At 36.2% G+C, this 21016-nt stretch overlaps 1 protein-coding gene across 5 annotated transcripts; it reads right to left on the bottom strand.

Moving 5' to 3' along the window:
• Window positions 1-93: 93 nt before the first annotated feature.
• Window positions 94-15688, bottom strand: LOC121974073. 5 transcript variants are annotated; one of them, XM_042525235.1, is made up of 22 exons: window positions 15473-15688; window positions 15232-15390; window positions 13326-13529; window positions 13057-13238; window positions 11492-11618; window positions 11222-11419; window positions 9596-9797; window positions 9034-9479; window positions 7724-7831; window positions 5495-5580; window positions 3475-3526; window positions 3282-3368; window positions 3170-3210; window positions 2258-2332; window positions 2071-2193; window positions 1877-1996; window positions 1681-1803; window positions 1489-1608; window positions 1296-1412; window positions 1099-1221; window positions 896-1024; window positions 94-821 (listed from the first exon to the last, which is right to left on the bottom strand). In XM_042525235.1, exons 2-22 carry the CDS (start codon window positions 15328-15330, stop codon window positions 305-307), a joined length of 3279 nt encoding a protein of 1092 aa, XP_042381169.1. In that variant the 5' UTR covers window positions 15331-15390; window positions 15473-15688; the 3' UTR covers window positions 94-304. The 5 variants fall into 5 exon arrangements, with proteins under 5 accessions (XP_042381169.1, XP_042381174.1, XP_042381173.1 ...); XM_042525240.1 differs by having other exon boundaries at window positions 896-1018; XM_042525239.1 differs by having other exon boundaries at window positions 9034-9476.
• Between the last annotated feature and the right edge of the window lie 5328 nt (window positions 15689-21016).

Here is a 21016-nt window from a genome sequence, read left to right as displayed (position 1 = left end):
TTCGTCCTCCCAAATAAACAGTTAGTAAATCTCATGCTCTTTTAAAGAAGGTTCTTCTGTCCTGCTGAGTAAGCAAGCTCTGAATGAAGTGAATTATAGGCAACTAGAGCTTCTTTAAATCAAGGAATCAACTACCATGGCTGTGCATCTCCCTGCCCAGGCAGACTGGGAGCTTTACATAAATATGAATCCTCCATATGCAACTGACATAATACTACTCAGGTTATTAGTAAATGTAATAGATATAGAGGAAAATATGTGCAGCAATATCTAGATTAACCACTAGTTCCATTGAAACTCAAGTTTAGTCCTTGATTCTGCGCTTCCTTGAGGATGCCAAAGTTTTACTCTCCGGTGCTTTGTCAGTCGTGTTTGAGAGTAGCAACTCTGCTGTCTCATTCTCTGGATCCACTGCTTTTGCTTTGCTTTTCGTTGAAGGATTACTTGGTGTCGATTTGATATCAATCTTGGGGGTGGCGTGGCTTGTTGATTCCTGATCCTTTTTTGAGTCGTCTTCAGTGGATTTACTCTTTGAAGCTTCATTTGAGAAAGTGTCCTTGCTATCATTCAACTCGAGGATATTGTTCTTGGAGTCACTTCCAGATTTAGAAGATATGTTCGCCTTCAAACTATCCCGCTTGGGGTCATTGTCGAGGCTCAAATTGCAAAGTTTGGGTGGTCTACCTTTACGGCGACCGCTGGATGCACTTTCAATATTCAACTTCTTTGAAATGACACTTGAGCGGGGACCATCTTCAAAGTTTGAAATGTCAACTTTGGGTGGTCTACCTTTACGACGTTGACCACCGGATGCTGTAGCACTGCAGACAATAAGGATGTTAAACTTTTGCAATAGAACTGTGGAAGAACTAGAAATACAATTATCATTATCAACCTTGGTAGTGATGGTTCTATATTCAACTTCTTTGGAATGGTATCTGAACTGGAACCGTCATCAAGGTTGGCAATGTCGACTTTGGGCAGTCTACCTTCACGGCGACCACTAGATATTACGCCACTGCAGCTGATGAAAATGTGAAAGTTTTGAAGTGAAACTGCATAAAAATTAGATGTATATCAAAGTATATTGTTATCAACCTTGCTGGTGGCATCTCTTTTTTTAATTTCTTCTGAATGGCACTTAAGTTGGAACCGCCTTCCAGATTTGAAAGGTCAGCTTTAGGTGGTCTACCTTTACGGCGACCACTGGACAAGGTGCCACTGCAGCAGATAAGGATGTCAAATTTTTGTTTATGAAACTTATAAGAAAAAGAAATACACTAATATCATCCAACCTAGCCAGCGTCGTCTCTGTATCCAACTTCTTCAGAATGGCACTTGGGCTGGGACCATCATCATGGTTCGAAATGCCGACTTTAGGTGAAATACCTGTACCGCTGGACATGGTTCCACTGCAGCCAATAAGGATATCAAAATTTTGAGATGAAATTGTATAAAAAACTAGAAATACAAGTATCATTATCTGACCTAGTTGGTGGTATCTCTATATTCAACTTTGGGTTGGCACTCGAGCTGGGACTATCATCAAGCTTCAAAATGTCAACTTTGGGAGGTCTTCCTTTACGTCGGTTACCTGATGCTGTGCCACTGCAGCCGATGATGAGGTTAAATTTTTTTGATGAAACTGTGCGCAAATTAGAAACAGTTGTCATCACTAACCTAGTTGGTGGTGTCTCTATATGCAATTTCTTTGCAGTGGCACTTGAGCTGGGACTATCATCAAGCTTCAAAATGTCAACTTTAGGAGGTCTTCCTTTACGTCGACTACCTGATGCTGTGCCACTGCAGCCAATGATGAGGTTAAATTTTTTGATGAAACAGTGCACGAATTAGAAACACAGTTGTCATCACTAACCTAATTGGTGTCTCTATATTCAATTTCTTTGCAGTGGCACTTGAGCTGGGACTATCATCAAGCTTCAAAATGTCGACTTTGGGAGGTCTTCCTTTACGTCGACTACCTGGTGCTGTGCCACTGCAGCCAATGATGAGGTTAAATTTTTTTGATGAAACAGTGCACGAATTAGAAACACAGTTGTCATCACTAACCTAGTTGGCGGTGTCTCTATATTCAACTGCTTTGCAGTGACACTCGAGCTGGGGCCATCATCCAGGTTCAAAATATTAACTTTGGGAGGTCTACCTTTACGACGACCACCAGATGCTGTGCCACTGCAGCCAATAAAATTAATTATTTTTTGATGGAGTGCAAGAAGAATAAATAGTAATTACCAACCTAGTTTGTGGTGTCTCTACATTCAACTTCTTTGAGATGACAGTTGAGCTTGTTCTTGCTCTCTTGCGTTTAGGCCTGATAAAGTGTGTCATATAAGATCAATCACAAAATTTGGCAGAAATTTCTTACTTGTTAAATTCTTCAGGAATTGCAAAATATATACCTTTGAGAAAAGATTCTGGTTTTAGTGAAGAGGGAAACTCTCTTGAGAAACAAATTCAGAACAAGTTTTTCTAGTACCTCTTTATGAGTCAGGACTACCTAACTACTTACCTACCAATATAGTATATGGGCCAATTTTTACTCACCAGTTAATCAATGTAGCTTATTAAATCGTTAAGAGGGCAGTATTACAACATCACAGCGAGAAGATATCAAAAACATAAAACAGAAAAGGTGAGGCTATGATAGCACACCACAAGAAAATGGTAAATGGGATATTACCTGGCCAGAGTAAAAGGATTCTGTTCCATTGTTGTACCCAAAATTACTAGATCAATACAAAAAAAAATGATAGGAATCAAGATGTCTGGGAGATGATAATACATCAAATCATGGAAAGATGAAATCCCAGACTACTATTAACATCTAAACCATTACGAATATTCTCTTACTCAGAACCACTCAATTAGTTTCAACGAGTATTTGTTGACCATCCCTAGCATAAACTTAGCAAGTGCAAAGGATCCATTAAGATGCCAAGTCTAGATCTGTAAAAAAAAAAAAAAATCCTTCCAACAATGATAAAGGAGAGAGTTAACATGATTGAACTATTCAAGTACAAAAACCATTTTAGAATCAAGTTTCCGATGCATTAAAGCTGAAACTAGAGGCAATTTTTCATTAAAAAAAAACAAAAATGCAATGTAATGCTTGTCAGTTGGTGATGCTTCAACTGAAAATAATACTTACTCTTCTGAGGAAAAAGGATTGCTCGAGTTTTTTGCTGGCTCCTGCAGATTAAATTAGCAGAAATTATTCTTTATATGAAACAAGTAAGAATCAGTGGGGAATTTTGACACACCACATCCATGTCACCATCATCATCAGTAAATTTCCAGCACTCTTTTCTCAATGATAGTTTCTCTACGTCGCCATCAGTGTAGACAATCTGAACAATATAGAACAGATTCACAATAAGTTCAACAAAGAATAAAAAAGAAAACAGGCAATAGGTTCATCAAACAATGTATGTTTGGCAGGTTGCAACTTTCTACCTTGTGTCTTTGTGAAGTATCATCGTAGGAAACAACAACACCATCATAAAACCTGAAGGCCATAAAGAGATTATTAAATTGGAAAAAAAAAATATAAGTAAAATTGTTGATTATGACATGACCAATCATCAGAGAAGCAAAGCAAGCAGTTCCCTCCCAGAGAACAAACCCAAGCTCAGTGAATCTATGAACCTATAATCAGTAAAGCAAAGATAGTAGTGTCCAAAGAACACATCTGAGAAGAAACTTTTATATTGGCCAAGTTTATGGCTAAAAATGTAAAAGCTTGAAGACTAACAAGAAGCTTCATGTTGGGATATGAGCAATGTTACTCCCATGCTAAGTTATATTTGCAAAAGAAACTGCATAATATTCCCAACAACGAGTCAATTAAATCCTCAACAACATTTTTGACACTTTGTTGGTGTGTATGCCAAGTCTTGCGTTTTATACCACTTCTCTATACCTGTATGCTAGACAAATTTGTAATGATTCCTTTACCACCAATCATAAACTGCACCTGAGGAATAGGAAACTAGCTGGTAGCATAGTTAATCGGAATTTAATTGGACATTAAGGTAGTGTTTAGTCCTTTCATAGGAATAGGAATGGGAATGAGAATCATAGTATTGTGGAATGAGAATGGGTATGAGCATGAATATCACTATTAGAAACAATGTTTGGTTAATTAAATATTTTCTATCGGAATAAATCAAAATTTCCTTTTTTACCCTTATAGGAAAATAAGAGAAAAAAATTAGATGTGAGAGAAAGTTGAATGTGAGAAAAAAATACGATGAGAGAGAAATTGTAATGAGAGAAAAAATATGATGGGAAAGTATGATGAGAGAAAATGAGGAAAGAGAGTGTGATGTGAGAGAGCATGATGAGAGGATGAGGAGAGAAAATGTAATGAGAGAGAAAGTGTGATGGAAGAGAATGAAGAGAGAGAAAATGAGAAGAGAGAGTGTGCGATGAGGGAGATTGAGGAGAAAGAAAGTATAATGAGAGAGTAAGTGTGATGAGAAAAAAATGAAGAAAAAGTGATGGGAGAGAAAGCATGATGAGAGAGAATGAGGAGAGAGAAAGTATGATGGGAGAGAATGAAGAAAGAGAAAATATGATGAGAGAAAAAGTGTGATGATAGAATGAGAGAGGAAGGATGATGCGAGAGATTGCGGGAGAAAGTGTGATGATAGAATGAGGAAAAAGAAAGTATGATGAGAGAGAATAAGGAGAGAAAAAGTGATATGAAAGAAAAATTAAATAAATATATTAAGGGTATTTTCGTCCAAAACTTAATTGTCATTCCTATTCCATCAACACTCAAAGGAGGAGGTGAGTTTTATCAATACTCAAGTTTTTTTGTTTCATTCCAAAATTTTAATTCCATCCCCCCAAGGTTTGGGAATCCATTCCCTCATTTCCAAATCCCTAAATCAAATGTCATCTAAATATGTGAATACCAACACGTAGTGTTTCCATGCTAATTGGCATACAATGAACCAAGGTACAAATGCCAACATTTAAAAAATCTGCAATCGGCATTAACTATTAACTTCCTTCGATCAAGTGTTAAAAAATCCTACAACAGTTGAAGAATTAATAGCAATGTAACTTTACATATAGTTTGATAGTGGGAATAAAGTATAATGTACCCAAGTGTAAATAACTGAGATTTCTGGTTTGTTGATGTTGTTATGCAATGACAATGGAGAAACCTTTAAGTATCTTTGTAAATCTAAGGCTGATAAAGTAATACATCCAACCATGATCATGGGCCAAAAGAAAACTATGAGAAATACACACCACACAACAAGAAAAACTAATAACAAGATGGGCAAACATATGTTTTTCAATGCTACAACTTATTGCAAGCACCATTCACAGAGATGATAAAATAACCAGTGATTATCTTATTATTAACAACAATTTGAGCCTAAAGTAGATCTGGTACAATGCTATAGCAACAATAACATTCATTTGAATTTGAACGATCTTGAAAGAGAAGGTAGGCTACCTCTTATCTATTGGCCACCATACCCTGATTCGTGAACCAACAAGACGACCATCAAGATCTTTATAGCGAGTTGCTGTTTCAGAAATCTAGCACAAAGCCAACACCATTTCTTAAAAAACATTTTAAGAAATAAAGAGGGAAGAATTTGGACAATAATAAAGAAAATTTTTAAAGGAAGAACAAAAAGAATTTGGATAACAAAACAATAAAGGAATTTGACTGAGAATTTAGATACAATTAAAAAAATTGGAATTAACCCAACTAATGCACAAGAAAAAGAAGATATATGACATATCCACACAAGTGGGAAAGAACATAATCTAGAATTTAATTTCAATTTGGGTCAATATCATCTACAAAAAATAACAAAAAACTACTCTTTGAACTTTCTACTCTATGAACTAATTCTCGGGCATCAGAGGCAATATGTTAATTTGTAAATAGTACAGACAATGATCATAGTAAGCATTAGCTACATAGGAAACGGGTCCCAAATTTACTAACCTAGTCACACAAGAAAGTGAACGATTTAATAAATTCAATGAGAAGTTGTGCTTAATAGAGTTAACCTAAATATCAGACTCATTAGTTACAGTTCAATATGAGGTGAATTCAAGTACAGCCAGAAAACCCACCAATATCAAATATAGAACATATGTACATGCATAGATACAAAAAAATCAGAGTGTTGCAATGAATGAGAAAAGACAAAATATAACTATGAAGATGAAAATCAAAATACACAGATTTGAAGCAAAATAAAAGGGCTAAAATTATGAAAATGCATCAAAAATACACCATGACATTTTGAATGTTATATAATAAGGGAATTTGCATAGAACTCAATAAAAAAATAGCATATCGAGAGAAGATGGGGTACTAATAGGCCAAACTATAAGGCCAGCAATATTTTAAACCAAGCCCAATTAATCAAGAGGCAGATCAACATATGAAGTACATGTTTAAAACTTGAATAGCAATACCATGTTACTACAGTGGAATTATGCATTGCTTAAAAAAAAAAAAAAAAAAAAAAAGACAACCCGGTGCACGAAGCTTCCGCCAATGCAGGATATTCATCCATCTTTGAATAGGCCTTAAAGACAACATATATATGACAGTGGGCAATTAGAAATAATTATGTACTTAGCATTCACCTGCTAGAATAACAGAGCTTTGATATCTGCATAATTACCAGTAGAAACAAAATCCACATCATTTTCATTCATGCTTGTTTGTCTTACTAGCACCAATGAACATAATAACAATAGGCTCCGTAAGGATTAATAGCAGGATAGGTTTAATAAGCACAATCTACATTGCATCTCCAGCCACCGCTTTCTCTAACTAGTGAAGCTAATAACCTTGACTGAAAAACTAGGCTTGGGATCATCATGACTGATAAACTGGCACTCGAATAAAAAGAAATAAAATGTGCAAATCTACAAGAAAATCATTTTGCACATTATTTCATTGGACAATATTTACATAAAAGATATTGCAGGTGAAATGAGGTGCTGACATGAATGTATAAGCTTTTAGTAAATAGAATCCAAACTGTTTTCACTCTATTAATTTAAAAATAGTGAGATGTTAACATTAAAATAAACTTAAAAGAGAACTATATTGATAAAAATTCAAAATTGTTTGGGACAGAGAAACAATCAAACTAATTTGACACACACAGATAGCTGCTCGTAGCTTAAACTTAGGTATCACTTCTTCAAGCAAATTGAGGGAATTTTGGTAATGAAGCATTATGTACGGGACATTGAATACACAAATCGTTCCCTGGTATTCTCAAATAATAAGGGACTATTGAAACCTAATCAAGCTCTCAAATTTTGAACAAAACAGTCACTACCTTGACTATCTTGATCTCCAAAGATATCTACATTTTTATTTAAACATCTATATCATAGAAAATGAAGCAATCACGTATGATCTGATGTGAAATGATTGCCAAAGAAAAGATTTAGGAAGAAATTCACATGAATGTTTTATTAACTTAATTCCACATGTTTTTGGGTTGCCCGATGCACAAAGTTCCCACCAATGTGGGTCTCAGGAAAGGGTCTATCGTACGTAGCCTTACCTTGCTTTGCAAGAGGCTATTTCCGAGACTTGAACCTGTGACATCTAGGCAACACAGCAACAACTTTACAGTTGCGCCAAGGCTCCCCTTCATGTTTCAGGTACTATAACTTAAATATATTTATATGCATGTACCTCTGCGACATCATGGCAGCGTTTCCTGTAAGATTTTGTTTTACCACTTTGCTCTAAGTTGTCACTAACTTTCAGTGTTTCTGCAGCAGACTTCGAGGAGATCAGTTCCTGGACAAGATACCAAAGAAATAATTAAAGCCCTTCATGTCCAACATAATAGGAAATACTACCTTATCATATACATCAATGAGCACTTGATTTATCCTTCTCAACCAACATAACTGCATGAGTTCAGCATAGATTCGCAATAACATGATTTAAGGATGTATACAGTGATTACCTTTAAAAAATTAGGATCAGAATAAGGAAACAAAATGAGGTTAAAGAAACAGAAACCACATAGACACAGACACACAGGTATGTCTGATATAATGTCCATGCAGCATGTATAGCTGATACCAACCCCATGAAGATCAGTTTCCAATCCGGTGTGTTCTTTCAAGATTATTAAAAAGCAAAATCTCCAATTTTAGAACTATCTGCAGTTCGATAGACTGGCATAATCTGGAAAATTGAGTAACAACTTGAACAACAAAAAGGTTTATGGGAAGAGATGCCCCCTCCTATCTAGCTAGTCCATTTGTGTTGCATTGAGCTCCACCTCACTTCAACAATAATGAACTTATGAGATTAAGAAATAATGTTGAACAATTCCCTAGTGACTAGTCAAAAATATGGGTCCTATTTTGGTAGTCATCCAAAAGCACAATCAAATGAGATGGAAAGACTCAAAATAATATCTGGATTCTATTATCCTTACGATCAAAAAGTAAACGAGCATCAAAAATTGTAATTATTACTAAGCAATGTATACTTAGAAAACAAAGAAGTACAGATTAGTTTGGTAGCCATTGTAGGTGTACCTCCTCCATGCAAAGGGTCGTTGCGCTAAAACAAATGCTTCCCATGATTTACCCCCTTCCAGAGAGTGTGGGGTCGCCCTAGAGGGGCCGCTAAGGTGATAGCTTCACCTTTTCTCCAATAGTTTGGTAGTCATTGTCAAATATTAGATTGATAGGGTTATTGGTCTACTAAGTTTAGTCCCATATTCCTACTAGATTTAGGGCTTAATCATGAACCTATATATTACCATGTGATGGTCATCTAATTAACAAGTAAAAAAATATTACTTTCCCAAAACTCTTTAGACAAATATTACGTGAAAGTTTAGATAAATAATTTAAACTCATTACCAGAAAAATTTGAGAAGCACAATAATGTTGCAGAATTTGGATCAGGGGCCAACCCTTTTAGGATGTTTAGAAAGAAGAACTATACCAAAAAAAAAAACCACGACTGTAATAAATCACCTCCAAAGTTGTATCTTCATCTAATTTTTTGCCAATGAGATGATCATGATCCTTTAATTTGGATAATCGTGATTTTTGCTTCAAATGACCTTGATTGCTCTTATTGGAGAAACCTTTTGTTCTTGATAGTCTCTGGGGTTTTTCTTCCAACCCCGTTGCTGATGATTTTTCTATATCAAAATTACAAACACCATCTGAATCCATCTGCAACTGTGAGTTTTTTAGGGAGGTGGCTTCACCCAACATCTCAGAAATCCCTTGTTGTAAAGCAGAAGCAAACTGCTCAACTTCTCCACTATTTTGCCTTGAACTAGCTCTACCTCGGCCTCGACCTTGACCTCGCCCTCGCCCTCGCCCTCGCCCTCGCCCTCGCCCTCTTTTGGGTGTAGCTCTATCGAGAAACTCCTTCTGCGGTGGCAATGAATCTTGAACAGCTCCAATATCTGCTACAAAAGACACCGAGACATTTTCAGAATAACCACAAACAGTTAGTTGGCTCCTAACTTTTCAAATCAATATCCCAAAATTGCATCTGGTTTCACAGCCATTTCTTCCAAGTTACCTGAAACATCCCTGCTAACCTTGGTTCCATTTTTTGATTGATCATTGGATAGTTCAGGCTGCTCATTAGAAGATGGCTCTAAGACAGACTCACCATTGACCATCTGAACAGTGTCATTGCTCAGTAGAGGCTCCGGTATTTTTGCCTTTACAGTAATTTCTTCAGAACAACCTTTTATTATTTGTTCTGGTTTTTTGGATTCCTGAAATGTGAAATATGATCATAAGCTAAAAATACAATGAATAACCATCCATTCAAGATGGAGTAGTGCACCTCAAGCAATTTTCTTGAACATGACCTGTTAGACAACTGTCATTTATTTGAACATGATAAAAAAAACATCAAACTATCAGCCACTTTAAGAGGTACAAATTGATACCCTTCTTTGAAACTATAGTTGATCCCAAGATATCCCATTACACAAACCATGATGTCAAAATAAGGGTTAATTGTTAAATCTAAGCCCAAAGTTGGAAACGACTCCATCTCAAACTTTAATAACTCATGAATCCAGCCAGAAGTATGACTAATGTAATTCATCTAGCCCGAATTTGAACTCTGATAAGGTTTTTTATTTCTTTCTTATTCACATGGTTAGTCAAAATGCCTAGTCATCTAAACAAATAATCCAAATCAAATCTAAATTTGAGCATCTAGGTATAAGTTTATGTCAAACTGGACAACGTGATTTGATTTATTCTTAGTGATGGCAAGATGCCCAGTTTAGTTTTGATTTGAATACTTTATTCATATAATGGGACAAGTTAGTCAGCCATGTGAATAGAAAAGAGAGAACTATATTTGAATTGAACTTTGTCATGCTTATTTAGTATAATTAAAATTATGCATCTGGTGCTACTGTCAAAGTATGGACTAGATCTGGATTTTAACCTTCAAAATAAAATTACATTGACATATAAAAATGTTAATCAATTATCTCGATCTGGGTGACAAATACAGTAACTTATTTTATGTATAACCTTATCAGAACCAAAAGATTCATGCAATATCAATAACAAAAATCCTCATCAGAGGAATCACAGCAATTCCAATAACTAAATTTAAAGCTCTATCATAATTAAAGATAGAAATACGTAAATCAGAAGATAAAGCATATTGCATCAGTCTCAATGCATTATTGAAATGGTGCTGCTATACCAAGCCATATCACCTGGATTCAGCAAGAAAAATAAACTAAAAAATGGCATGACCAGCGAATTACAGAGCTGGAGACAGTCTAACAAGGATCACCGCAGATCACTAAGAAGAATAAATAATTCAAACCATGTTCAGGGCTAGTAGTAATACAACCACCATCCCAATGCAAACCATGTGTTCGGGGTTATTGCAACTAATGTATCTCAGAAAACAGAGAAGTGAATATAATTAGCTTCCAGGAGTTGGCATAGGTGATGGCAAGAGAATAATAAATTAATAATACTTGCGAGAAATTAATTATCATATGATGCTCATCCTAATCAAGCTAATTAAAACAGGATTGTGTCAGGTATTATTTTGAAATGCATGATGTACGTCTGTTTGAATTTGGAAAAAAAAATGAGGGTTAATAGTTTACCAACAATGTGAAAAGAAAAAATATAGATAAAAAAAGAAACAATGGCGCACCATAGTTTCAGCAGCAGTTATGATATCCTTCTCCATAGAATCAGAAGTTTCTTGACATATAGAGGCTACAATTCGACCATACTCACGCAAAACTGACTCATTGGACTGGGATAATTCAACAAGATAAGGCTTTAATTTCCCAGCACAATTACTGATCACTTTCTTCCCGAGACTATGTGCAATAGGCAAGATATCCTGCTGGCAATAAAAATGAATCAAGGAAATAGTTCTAGTAAGTAATGCCAGCAAATACCCAGAATTTGAATTTACTTTATTATCACTTTTGACGCTATCCAAAAGGCATAAGATTAGCTCTAATGAAATATCTTCACTCTCCTCCAACACAAGTGTCATAATTGTCTCCATAGAGGAGAAGATGATCTCAGGATGATTTGGTCTGTGAAAAATAGAAATCAGTTTCCGAATGTCAAAACTTCTGGCATTGACAACCAACAAAAAAAAAAATTTAACAGCAAAAAGAGAAAATGAACAACTGTTTCATGTAGGATGGCAAGTTATTGAAGAATATGGGAAGTTCACTAATTACAAAAGGCTACATTTAGCTTGGAGCAAGCTGACAACTTGACAATGACACTGAATTATTTAATATCTAAATTGGTTAATTGGACATCATTTTTGTAATGATTTGTATTGATTATACTTGTACATAGTTTAATTATGAAAGTAATAGATGTTGAATCTATTTTATTCCTGTTAAAACCAATTAAACTCCTGTAATTTCATAACTAGGAAATGCACCACTCTTTAACAAACAAATCTAACAGTAAGAATGGGCCATCAGGGAAACAGAGATTTGATACTTGGACAAATGGTTCAACTGTTTAACTTGTACATCCATAGTACCGGCATATCAAATGAGAGGTTCTTCTCTGGTCTCTAAGAACCCGAAACACATGCATCATAAACGGCAGTCCAAGTTTAAGCACCATTAAAGCGATCTTCACCATGAAAACCTCGATGTAAGGACCAATGCATCCAATCAATTTTGAAACCCTTGTTGTGATCGGAACACCAATTAATTTTAATCCACTCTCTAGACTCTTAGCCGTGGGATCATTATATTTATTCACATTTTTTTTGTCTCATTCCCTGCAATTCTGTGATTTATTTTACTTGTGTCACATGAAGCAAATATACAGAAACTGCAATAAGCAACATTATCTATATGGTTTATTTGCAGTGGATTTCACACTTTCTGAACTCAAATTACACATCCTGAGATCAACGATACAACAGTATGCTAACTGAATTATTGCAGTTCCAGAGGTTTTCTGTTGTCATTTTTATCTCCAAAGTTATGGTTGCCAATTTCCCTTTTTCTCATTTGTTTCTTTAGTTTTATAATGTCCAATCTAATATGCTAAGGTTAGAACTACTATAATTCCCATCTTGTCTTTGACGGAAAATGGGAACACATGAAAATGTCCTTACGGTTAGGATTAGTCAACCATCATCTTCAGATGGCAATTTCCTTAACCACTCTCTTGGCCTAAATTTTAGATAATAATATGTGTAGTGTTTATTTGTATTCTGTTACAAGTTATTTGACAAGATATGGACAATTACAAAAGAGGAAGTTTGAAATTACCATGCCTAGAAAAAGGAAACAACAAATATTTAAACTAATAGTAAAGGCATTGCTAGTTGAAGTACACAATAACAAGTAACGACTCCATACTATTTGGGATCAGCAAAATAGATTTGACTGATCCCAACATTCAGCTTCAAGTAAGGATATGCCACCAGTAATATGTATGTTAGAATGAAAAGAAGATAATAATAGCAAATAAAATTAATATTAATGTATGTATTACCTTATTGCCCGGAAGAAATGACGAAACATTTTTAGGATTAATGAATCACACTCAAGATCTAACATCACCACACATGACCGAACTTTTGCAACAGTTTCAAGAATGGAAACTCTCGTGAGAAAAGAACGACTTGACATGTCATCCAAATCTTCAAAGGCTTGGACAATCCTCTGAAACAGCTCCTGGACATTGTAAGCAACAAGATTAAAGCGTAAAACCATGAACCATGAATCAATCAAATGCACACACATGTGCAAGCTAGAGAAAACCTTCATTAGGTCATCATTATATGGGGACTCGGGAGCTGTTATTCTTGTAATTTCACTAAAGCATGATGCAATGGCCACCCTCACATCTATATCTGAATGCCCCAGCAGCCCCTTATCCACCAGTGCTTCAATTGACAGCTTAAGTGCATTTAACATTGAATCTGTTGGAGATTGTTCCACTCTAGATAACAAACTCCCAGTTTGCTGCAGATTAGATTCAAGCAACAAATTGATTTGATGTGTGACATACAGAAGAAAAAAAATTGAATCTATGAGAACAAAACTAGATATTCCTTTTTTTAGCAACATAAATATTCCCATTATTGAACATTGAACATGGGCATTTCTTCATTTAAGTCAAGGCCATCCATATATTTTTCAACTCTCAACAGTGTGGCTTGAGATTAACACCTGTTATCCTAAACGATGCACCACATCAAACCATGCCATCTTAAGTCTACTTGTTCCAACACAACATATAAAATAGAAGAGATGCAAGATATAAGCAAATTATATAATAAAATTTTCAAATAAAGAAAGTCGATCTAGACATATTATCAAGTGATTACAAAAAAAAATTAACATCAAACCAAGAGACAGCAAACTGTCATCATACAATCAGCAACAGCATGTAATGGGAACAAACATCAAGCTCTTTTATTGACAAGAGAACAGAGAACTATAATAAAGTTTAGTGAACTCACCGTTCATACAATGTATGCTTGACAAACCAATTATCTTTAGCTAAAGCATGGGTCTTATCACATGATGCTTTTCCAATGCAAATTTGAAGGGGAAAAAAACGTTAAGGAAAACCTTGCAAACACAGTGAATCAGAGCCTCTTCAGTTTAAGGTGCAACTTGTTCCACCAAGGAAGATCCTCTTATACTTTTCTTAATCCAAGGCACCAACAATTATAGGCCTAAGCATTTATCACGGGTTGTGCTTAATCAAAATAACATGATTTCATAGAACACATTTATGATCGTAAGTGATGGTGTTGTGTAAAAGCATCTAGAAAAAATAATATGGGTGGAATATATAACTCCCTTTGTCAGACATGGTAATCCCAAGTATTAGTGCAGTTTTAATTACATTAAGTTGAGTTTGGTGTGCTTCTACCCCTTACACCTTCAAGACTTCAACTGTGACTAAGCTGGTCTAACTATTTATCTTATTTTATCATCTACTAGAGCTAATACCTAATTTCCATTGATAGTAATATTTTGTATATTTTCTGATAACCTCATCCCTCGGCAATCTCTTTCAACTACATTACCATTTTGTAAGTGTTATTCCGTAATTGTCAACACTTAGATTCATATAAGTATACCACAGTCACATTTCAACTTACACACCAAGAGAACTAACTACTAGCATTGAATATGGCTTGAGTAGGTGGAAAATGTTGATAGATGTAATTCCTTGGAATTTTATAACATTAGAAAATAACCACTAGCAGATAACATTTGCAAACAATCAACAGAATGAAAAGCATATGAATAGGAAGCATACAAAAAAAAAATGCAGTTGGGTTAAACCAAATTAGTTTGCATGGAAGACAAAGTTCTTCAGACAGAACCCTTTGAACATTGTTAAGTAAATAGCATGATATGGTTGGTGAGAAATGTTTAAAGTGAACAAACTATAAAACCATGAAACAAAACCCAAAAAAAAAACACCATTTTCTAAACAAGAACCACTAAGTAATAATGCGAGTCAACAATACTACATGGCGAATGCATGGATACTTAGATTGTATGTTGGGAACACAAGCCTCGATATAGACTGATATATATTGCTCACGAAAACTTCAGATAACCAAGAAAATCCCACGACATCGGATTATCAAAAGTTGGACAAAAAAAAAATACAACAAGAAGATAAAGCAACGGCAACGCTTACATTGAGAAGAGATAGGAGTTCATCAGCACCACAGGGAGGAGGCGCCAGCCTGCTCCCTACCTCCCGGAGCCGATGCTCCAGTTCCCCCGTGTCCGCCATGTCTCCAAGCCTGAAAACCTAGCCACCCCGATCTCCCCGATGCCTCGGCGAATCCAAACCCTTCAAGACCAACACCATCAGTCCAGAAAAAAAATAATGGAGAGAGGAATCGAAGAACGAATCCAATCTAGGGTTCAGTCACCCGGGGGACCGCTAACCGCAGAAGAGGGATCTGAAATACTGCCTAGTTCACTGTCTCATGGAGGCTCGTCCCGGCACCGTCTGATCGCCTCGTCAATAGGCGAGCAAAGAGGGAGCCGGAGAGAGAAGGCGGTAGCGGTAGCGGTGGCGGTGGGGGCGACGAAGCCGTCGGAAACAGCAGCCGGAGGAGATTGGAGGAGAGTCCACGAAAGCAAATATAACTGTGCTTATTAATTATTTAGCAATTTATATAGCATTTCGTATTTGGAATTTAAAATTAAAAAAGAAAATTTCCATCTTGCCTCAAATTTCAAATGGCCCTTCCCAATCAATTTTTTTTTAAAAAAAATAATTTGAATTTATTTAATTTACTAGTTTCAAATTATAATTTTGGAGATTAATGAATGAAATAAATAACGAAGGTCTTGAGATTTTTAAATCCAATTAATTAATTATATATTTATATATATTGTACATCCAGTGCACACTTAAAAAAAAAAACTTAATATTATAATTCAATTCATAAATCTTAAAGATAAAATTTTATTGACACAGCCGAAAGCTTTTATATATATATATATATATATATATAAAGTTGATATGTTATACGACTTCACGTCTGTGCCTGTGCATAACTTTCAATGTAGCAATGTCATATCAAGTTTTTTTCCTACTATAGCAACATCTCGTTAGAAATTAAAAAACCTTAAACCCTTTATCTCCCCTTTCCCTCTTAAAAATCCGAATATTTTAAATCTTTCGTCTCCCCTTTCCCTCTCAAAAGGTAAATATTTCAAACCCTCCTCCTTTGAGCTCCCTCGTGTCGTCCTTCACCATCTTCGCCGATCAACTCCCTCGATATCACCTTGCCTTTCTAGGTTGTTCATCTGCATGTACATGCTTATATTCTACTATCTATCTTTTAACTCTCTACTCCTACCTCGTCTTAGGGTTTAACACATTATAGTAGCTACCAAATCCTAGCTACTACAATAGACGTTGTAGCAGCTACAATTTGGTAGCTACTACAAGGTGGAAACCCTAAAATAAGAACGTTGTAATAGCTACGATTTGGTAGAAGTTACAACATTCTGGTCAAACCACATTATAGCAGTTACAATTTAGTAGCTGTTATAACGTTCTAGTCACACCACGTTATAGTAGCTACGATTTAGTAGTTGCTACAATGTACTAGTCATGTCATATTATAGCAGCTACGATTTGGTAGTTTTTACAACGTGCTAGTCACACCGTGTTGTAGCAGCTATAATTTGATAGCTACTACAACATAGTCTGACCAACATGTTCTAATCAAAACTAGTTAAATTATCATTTTATTGTTCAAAATTAACATTATAATATATCATTTTATAGAATTAAATGGCGTCTAGTGCATCAACGTCCCATAGAAACTTTACTTCTCGTTTATACTGTAAGAAAATACAATGGAAAAGCAACGCCCCCTAGTTTAAGTTGTTCATAAAAGCACTAGAACCAAATAATCGACAATTAGAGTTGCTAAGTAGAAATTCATTTGCATGGGCGCTAGACATACCACATATTGCAAATATTAGAGGTCTTGTGCAAAATATGTTTGACAATTAATACTATGATGCTAAGTGTTTTATCTTTCAAAATCATAATATTAGATTCATAAAAAAAGATGTTGCATTAATTCTAGGACCTCTAGATCATGGGGATGAAGTTCCTTTGCATTTAGATGTCGGCTCCACCCAAGACCTTCAACATTTCATAGAGTGGGAGTGTTTAAAGAAGGAAGTAGAGAATAAGCTGATCAACATTAGCAAACAACCAAAATCATCTCCTGCATATGATATTTTGTTTTGTCAACTTGTTATTTTGTAAATTTTTTATATTACTACTACTAGCAGTATATCTAAGCTACCAGTAAAATCATTACTTGATTGTGCATATGACTTTGGAAATATAGGTAGATATAATTGGTGTAAGGTTGTATATAACTATATCACCTCACACTACGACATGCTCTCATAGAGGCCCAAGCCACCATGCCTTATGGGAAATCAAACTCCAATTCTTAAAGGATTTGCACACCTACTTACTGTAAATTGTTAAATCGTACTGTAACTTTATTGATTCAAAATTTATAACCATACTTATTGTATTACAGATTTAGATATATGAACATGTTAGAATCATACAACCACACAAGAACTTTGCCCTTCCAAAAATATGCCGATGGAACTGGACAATCTCACATGTATCTACAATAAAGATGATGATTGCCCAACTACCTTCATTAAAAATAATAGCAACTTTGGTTCTATCAGATTCAGAGGAACATCTGCAATCAATTAATTTCCAAGCAGATGTGGAAGAGCAAATTGTAATCAAATTGCAAAGCACTTTAGCATTATTGAAGTTTTTCTTGAGCAAACAGAGAATGTTTAGGAGCGTGTAGCAGAGGATGTTCAGGAGCAAGCTGTAAAGGATGCCCAAGAGCAAGTTGGCTATCAATGCTGCAAAGTAAAAGATGATCAACTTGTAATATGCAAACTTTGGTTGCTAAGTTGAGCAAGGGTATTGAACAAAAGGATACAAAAATAATTGAACTATCTGCACTACTAGATAGGGATACTAGTAATGCTAAAATTAGCATTGGTAAAAAAGGATAGAATTTTAGCTATAAAAGACAAAATGATAGTTAAATAAGAAAATAAAATTGTAGAACTCCAAAGCAAGATACAGAGCAAGGTATTAGAAGAGGCAGCCACTACCCCAAATAAAGAGGCTATAGAGCATAATTCACCAACACATACAAGAAGGAAGAGGTGTGTTAGAAAGAGTATTGGGTTACTACTAACTCTTAAATTTCCTACAGCTACCAAGAGAAAAAGAACTGATAGAAAACAAATAACCAAGGAGAAAGATAAAAGCAAGGAGATTATTAAGGATGACATTGTAGAAGTCTATGTCCCATCAAACACAACTACCATAATTTCATCAAACAAAGCTACCACAGTTTCATCAAATCAACAAATGAGGTTTGTTGAGATTCAGAGGGTCAAAACTAAAACACTAAAGGTAGGGTTGATTGTAATTAACTTTTATTGTTGCTAATCCTCAACGACATGTTTGTATATGTATTTGTTCAGCAAGCGCAGACATGTTTTAAAAATAATAAAGATGATGTGGTAATAGATATATTATTGAAGTTCAATCAATTAAAGTGAGTTGGTTGGTAACGTAGTTACACAAGCATATAAAATAATGATGATTAATTTTATTGAAGTTTCATTTAATGTATATTAAAATAAGAATAATACTGTTTTTATCTTTTTCTTGTTGTATTGACAATAATACATTTGAATGTTAAATTTCACTATCAACTTGGAAAAACATTTTAATGTAATTTTTTTGTAGCTGCTACATGTAAAATACCAAAAATAGGTGAATATTAATAAGGAAATTTTCCGAAATTTTTGGAAATTTTTCGGAGCTCGTATGGACGAGTTAACGGGAACAAGAACGAGGTCCGGAAAAGCCTGTTTAGGCTACCCGATTTAAGCGAGGAAAAGATTATATTTATATATCCTTTTCCTTTTTATTTTTTTTTATTTCTTTTCCTTTGCTTTTGTCGCCGAACCCGAGTCTTTTTCCCCCCGACGCCGATTTCCCTCTCAGCCGACTCCTCCGAGCCCTAACCGCCGGCCACTCGGCGGTTTCCTCCTGTTTCCCCTCTTCTCTACTTATCCCACGCCGAGTTTTCCTTCTTCCCCGAGTGCACCAAGCTCTGCCCCGACGCCAGCGACGCCGGCCTTCTCCACCCGACGCCTCCGCCAGCCACCGAGAGTCCTCCGACCACCGCCGACTCTTGACCCGAGCACCACGGCAGGCTTTGTCTTCTTTTCTCGGAGTCGTCCTCTGCGCGGAAGAGGTAAGCCCTAGTTGATCCTTTGCCGATCTCCTCTGTGCCGACCTCCTCCACTGAGCCATGCCCTAGATTCACCGCCGGCCACCTCTGCCCTAGCCTCTTCACCGCTGCACACTGCCGCCCCAGTTGCTGATGCCCTCACTGATCTCTCTGTCAGTTTGATCGAGCCGACACCGTGGTTCCATTTTTCTGTGTCGTATCTTAGCAGTGATTGAAGGTGAGGGTTTAGAGTTGGTTTTTCCTTTTTGTGCTTTGTTTTGTGTTCTACCGTGAGCAGTACTATGTTGGGTGGTCTCTGATTGTAGGGTCCTGGTCTCCAACAGCGGCTACTCCTTTTGGCGGCACTATCCCTAATTGTGGATTAATAACAGTGGCTGTGAGAGTAGGTAAGGTTTATTGGGTATCTGGATTAAGCATTTGCTTAGTTGTAGATCGTAGTGTACTTGATTTTTGTTAGATGATTATTCATGTGTCGGTTGATTAGGTTTATGTGTTTTTGGAATTAGGGTTTTTGCCCTAATTTAGGGTTAAAGAATTTATTTAGCTATTTATAGGAATTTAGCTAAATAATCGTATATGTTTGGTATTACAGGACTTTGACGCGAGACGAGTATCTCGGAGTCAGATTTGGACCATTTTATCGGAGGCGGGTACTTTTGACTTTTTGTCTTTGATATGCTTAGTAATGAAATTAACATGTTGCATTAATTATGTCCTTTATTTCTTTCGGTTAATCACTACCCAAATCTTGGTACATGCTTGATTGATTGATTAGTTTGCATCTCATGTATAGTTTACCTGTTTATACATGCTTATAGGGGGTAGTGATATACCATGCTTCACCATGTTCAGGACCTAGGTTTTTATACCTTCTGTGTACCTTTGATTCGATATGATTCTTTGACCTAGGGTGCACTTTTCTATATATATGGATTAGGTCAGGATGTTTATATGGTTATTGCCATGCATCATTTGCATGATTGCATGCTGTGCGATAGTCCGCTCCATTATTGTTGCGTGACATCTGCACACACCACCACTCATGGGTTAGTGGTCGATTCAGGCAGAGTGTGTTGCAGCAGGGACTCTGTTAGGCACCGTTGGTCCGCTCATGGGTAGTGTGACACAACGTGTTATCCGGCAGGGATTCCTCCCCGTCATCGTGTACCGGGAGTTGAGAGCATTGCGCTCCCCCATCTATGATTTGGGGTAGGAGGATAGGTGTACTCCGACAGCATCCCGTCCACTCGGTCACTCATCAGGAGTAGTGACGACAGAGTGCACGGTTGTCACAGCCCTACCCACTCGGCCTCACTTTTGTATGAGATGATCGACTGGCGTCAGGGGTGACCAGGACGCATCATTGGCATCATATGCATGATGCATTTATTGCTTGTGTTTGTGTATGCTGCATATTGTTTGGATACCTATGTTTGACATGCATACAGGATTCCTATACCACTCGGACTGTTTGACCTTATACTGGTTAGTACAGCATTCTCCTGTTTACTTCAGATGCATTTTTATCTTTCTTATCAGGAGACTGTACGCATGATTAGTGCTAGGTGTTGTTTCTTTACTTTGCATATCAATTGTACCTGCTGAGTGTTGGACTCACCCCGCCTCCAT

The sequence above is a fragment of the Zingiber officinale genome, chromosome 1B, assembly GCF_018446385.1.
Source record: "Zingiber officinale cultivar Zhangliang chromosome 1B, Zo_v1.1, whole genome shotgun sequence".
Lineage (NCBI taxonomy): Eukaryota > Viridiplantae > Streptophyta > Magnoliopsida > Zingiberales > Zingiberaceae > Zingiber > Zingiber officinale.
Note: the sequence above shows the minus strand (reverse complement) of the source record. Positions and strands in the feature narration are given on the sequence as shown.

Bases quoted from the DNA above. Each gene is read 5' to 3' on its own strand.
- LOC121974073 (XM_042525235.1), bottom strand. From the start codon at position 15,330: ATGGCGGACACGGGGGAACTGGAGCATCGGCTCCGGGAGGTAGGGAGC. The intron at 2,194-2,257 runs GTTGGTAATTAC...TATTGGCTGCAG, and splicing joins GTAGAGACACCACAAACTAG to TGGCACAGCATCTGGTGGTC. The intron at 1,025-1,098 runs GTTGATAACAAT...CATTTTCATCAG, and splicing joins AAAGAGATGCCACCAGCAAG to CTGCAGTGGCGTAATATCTA.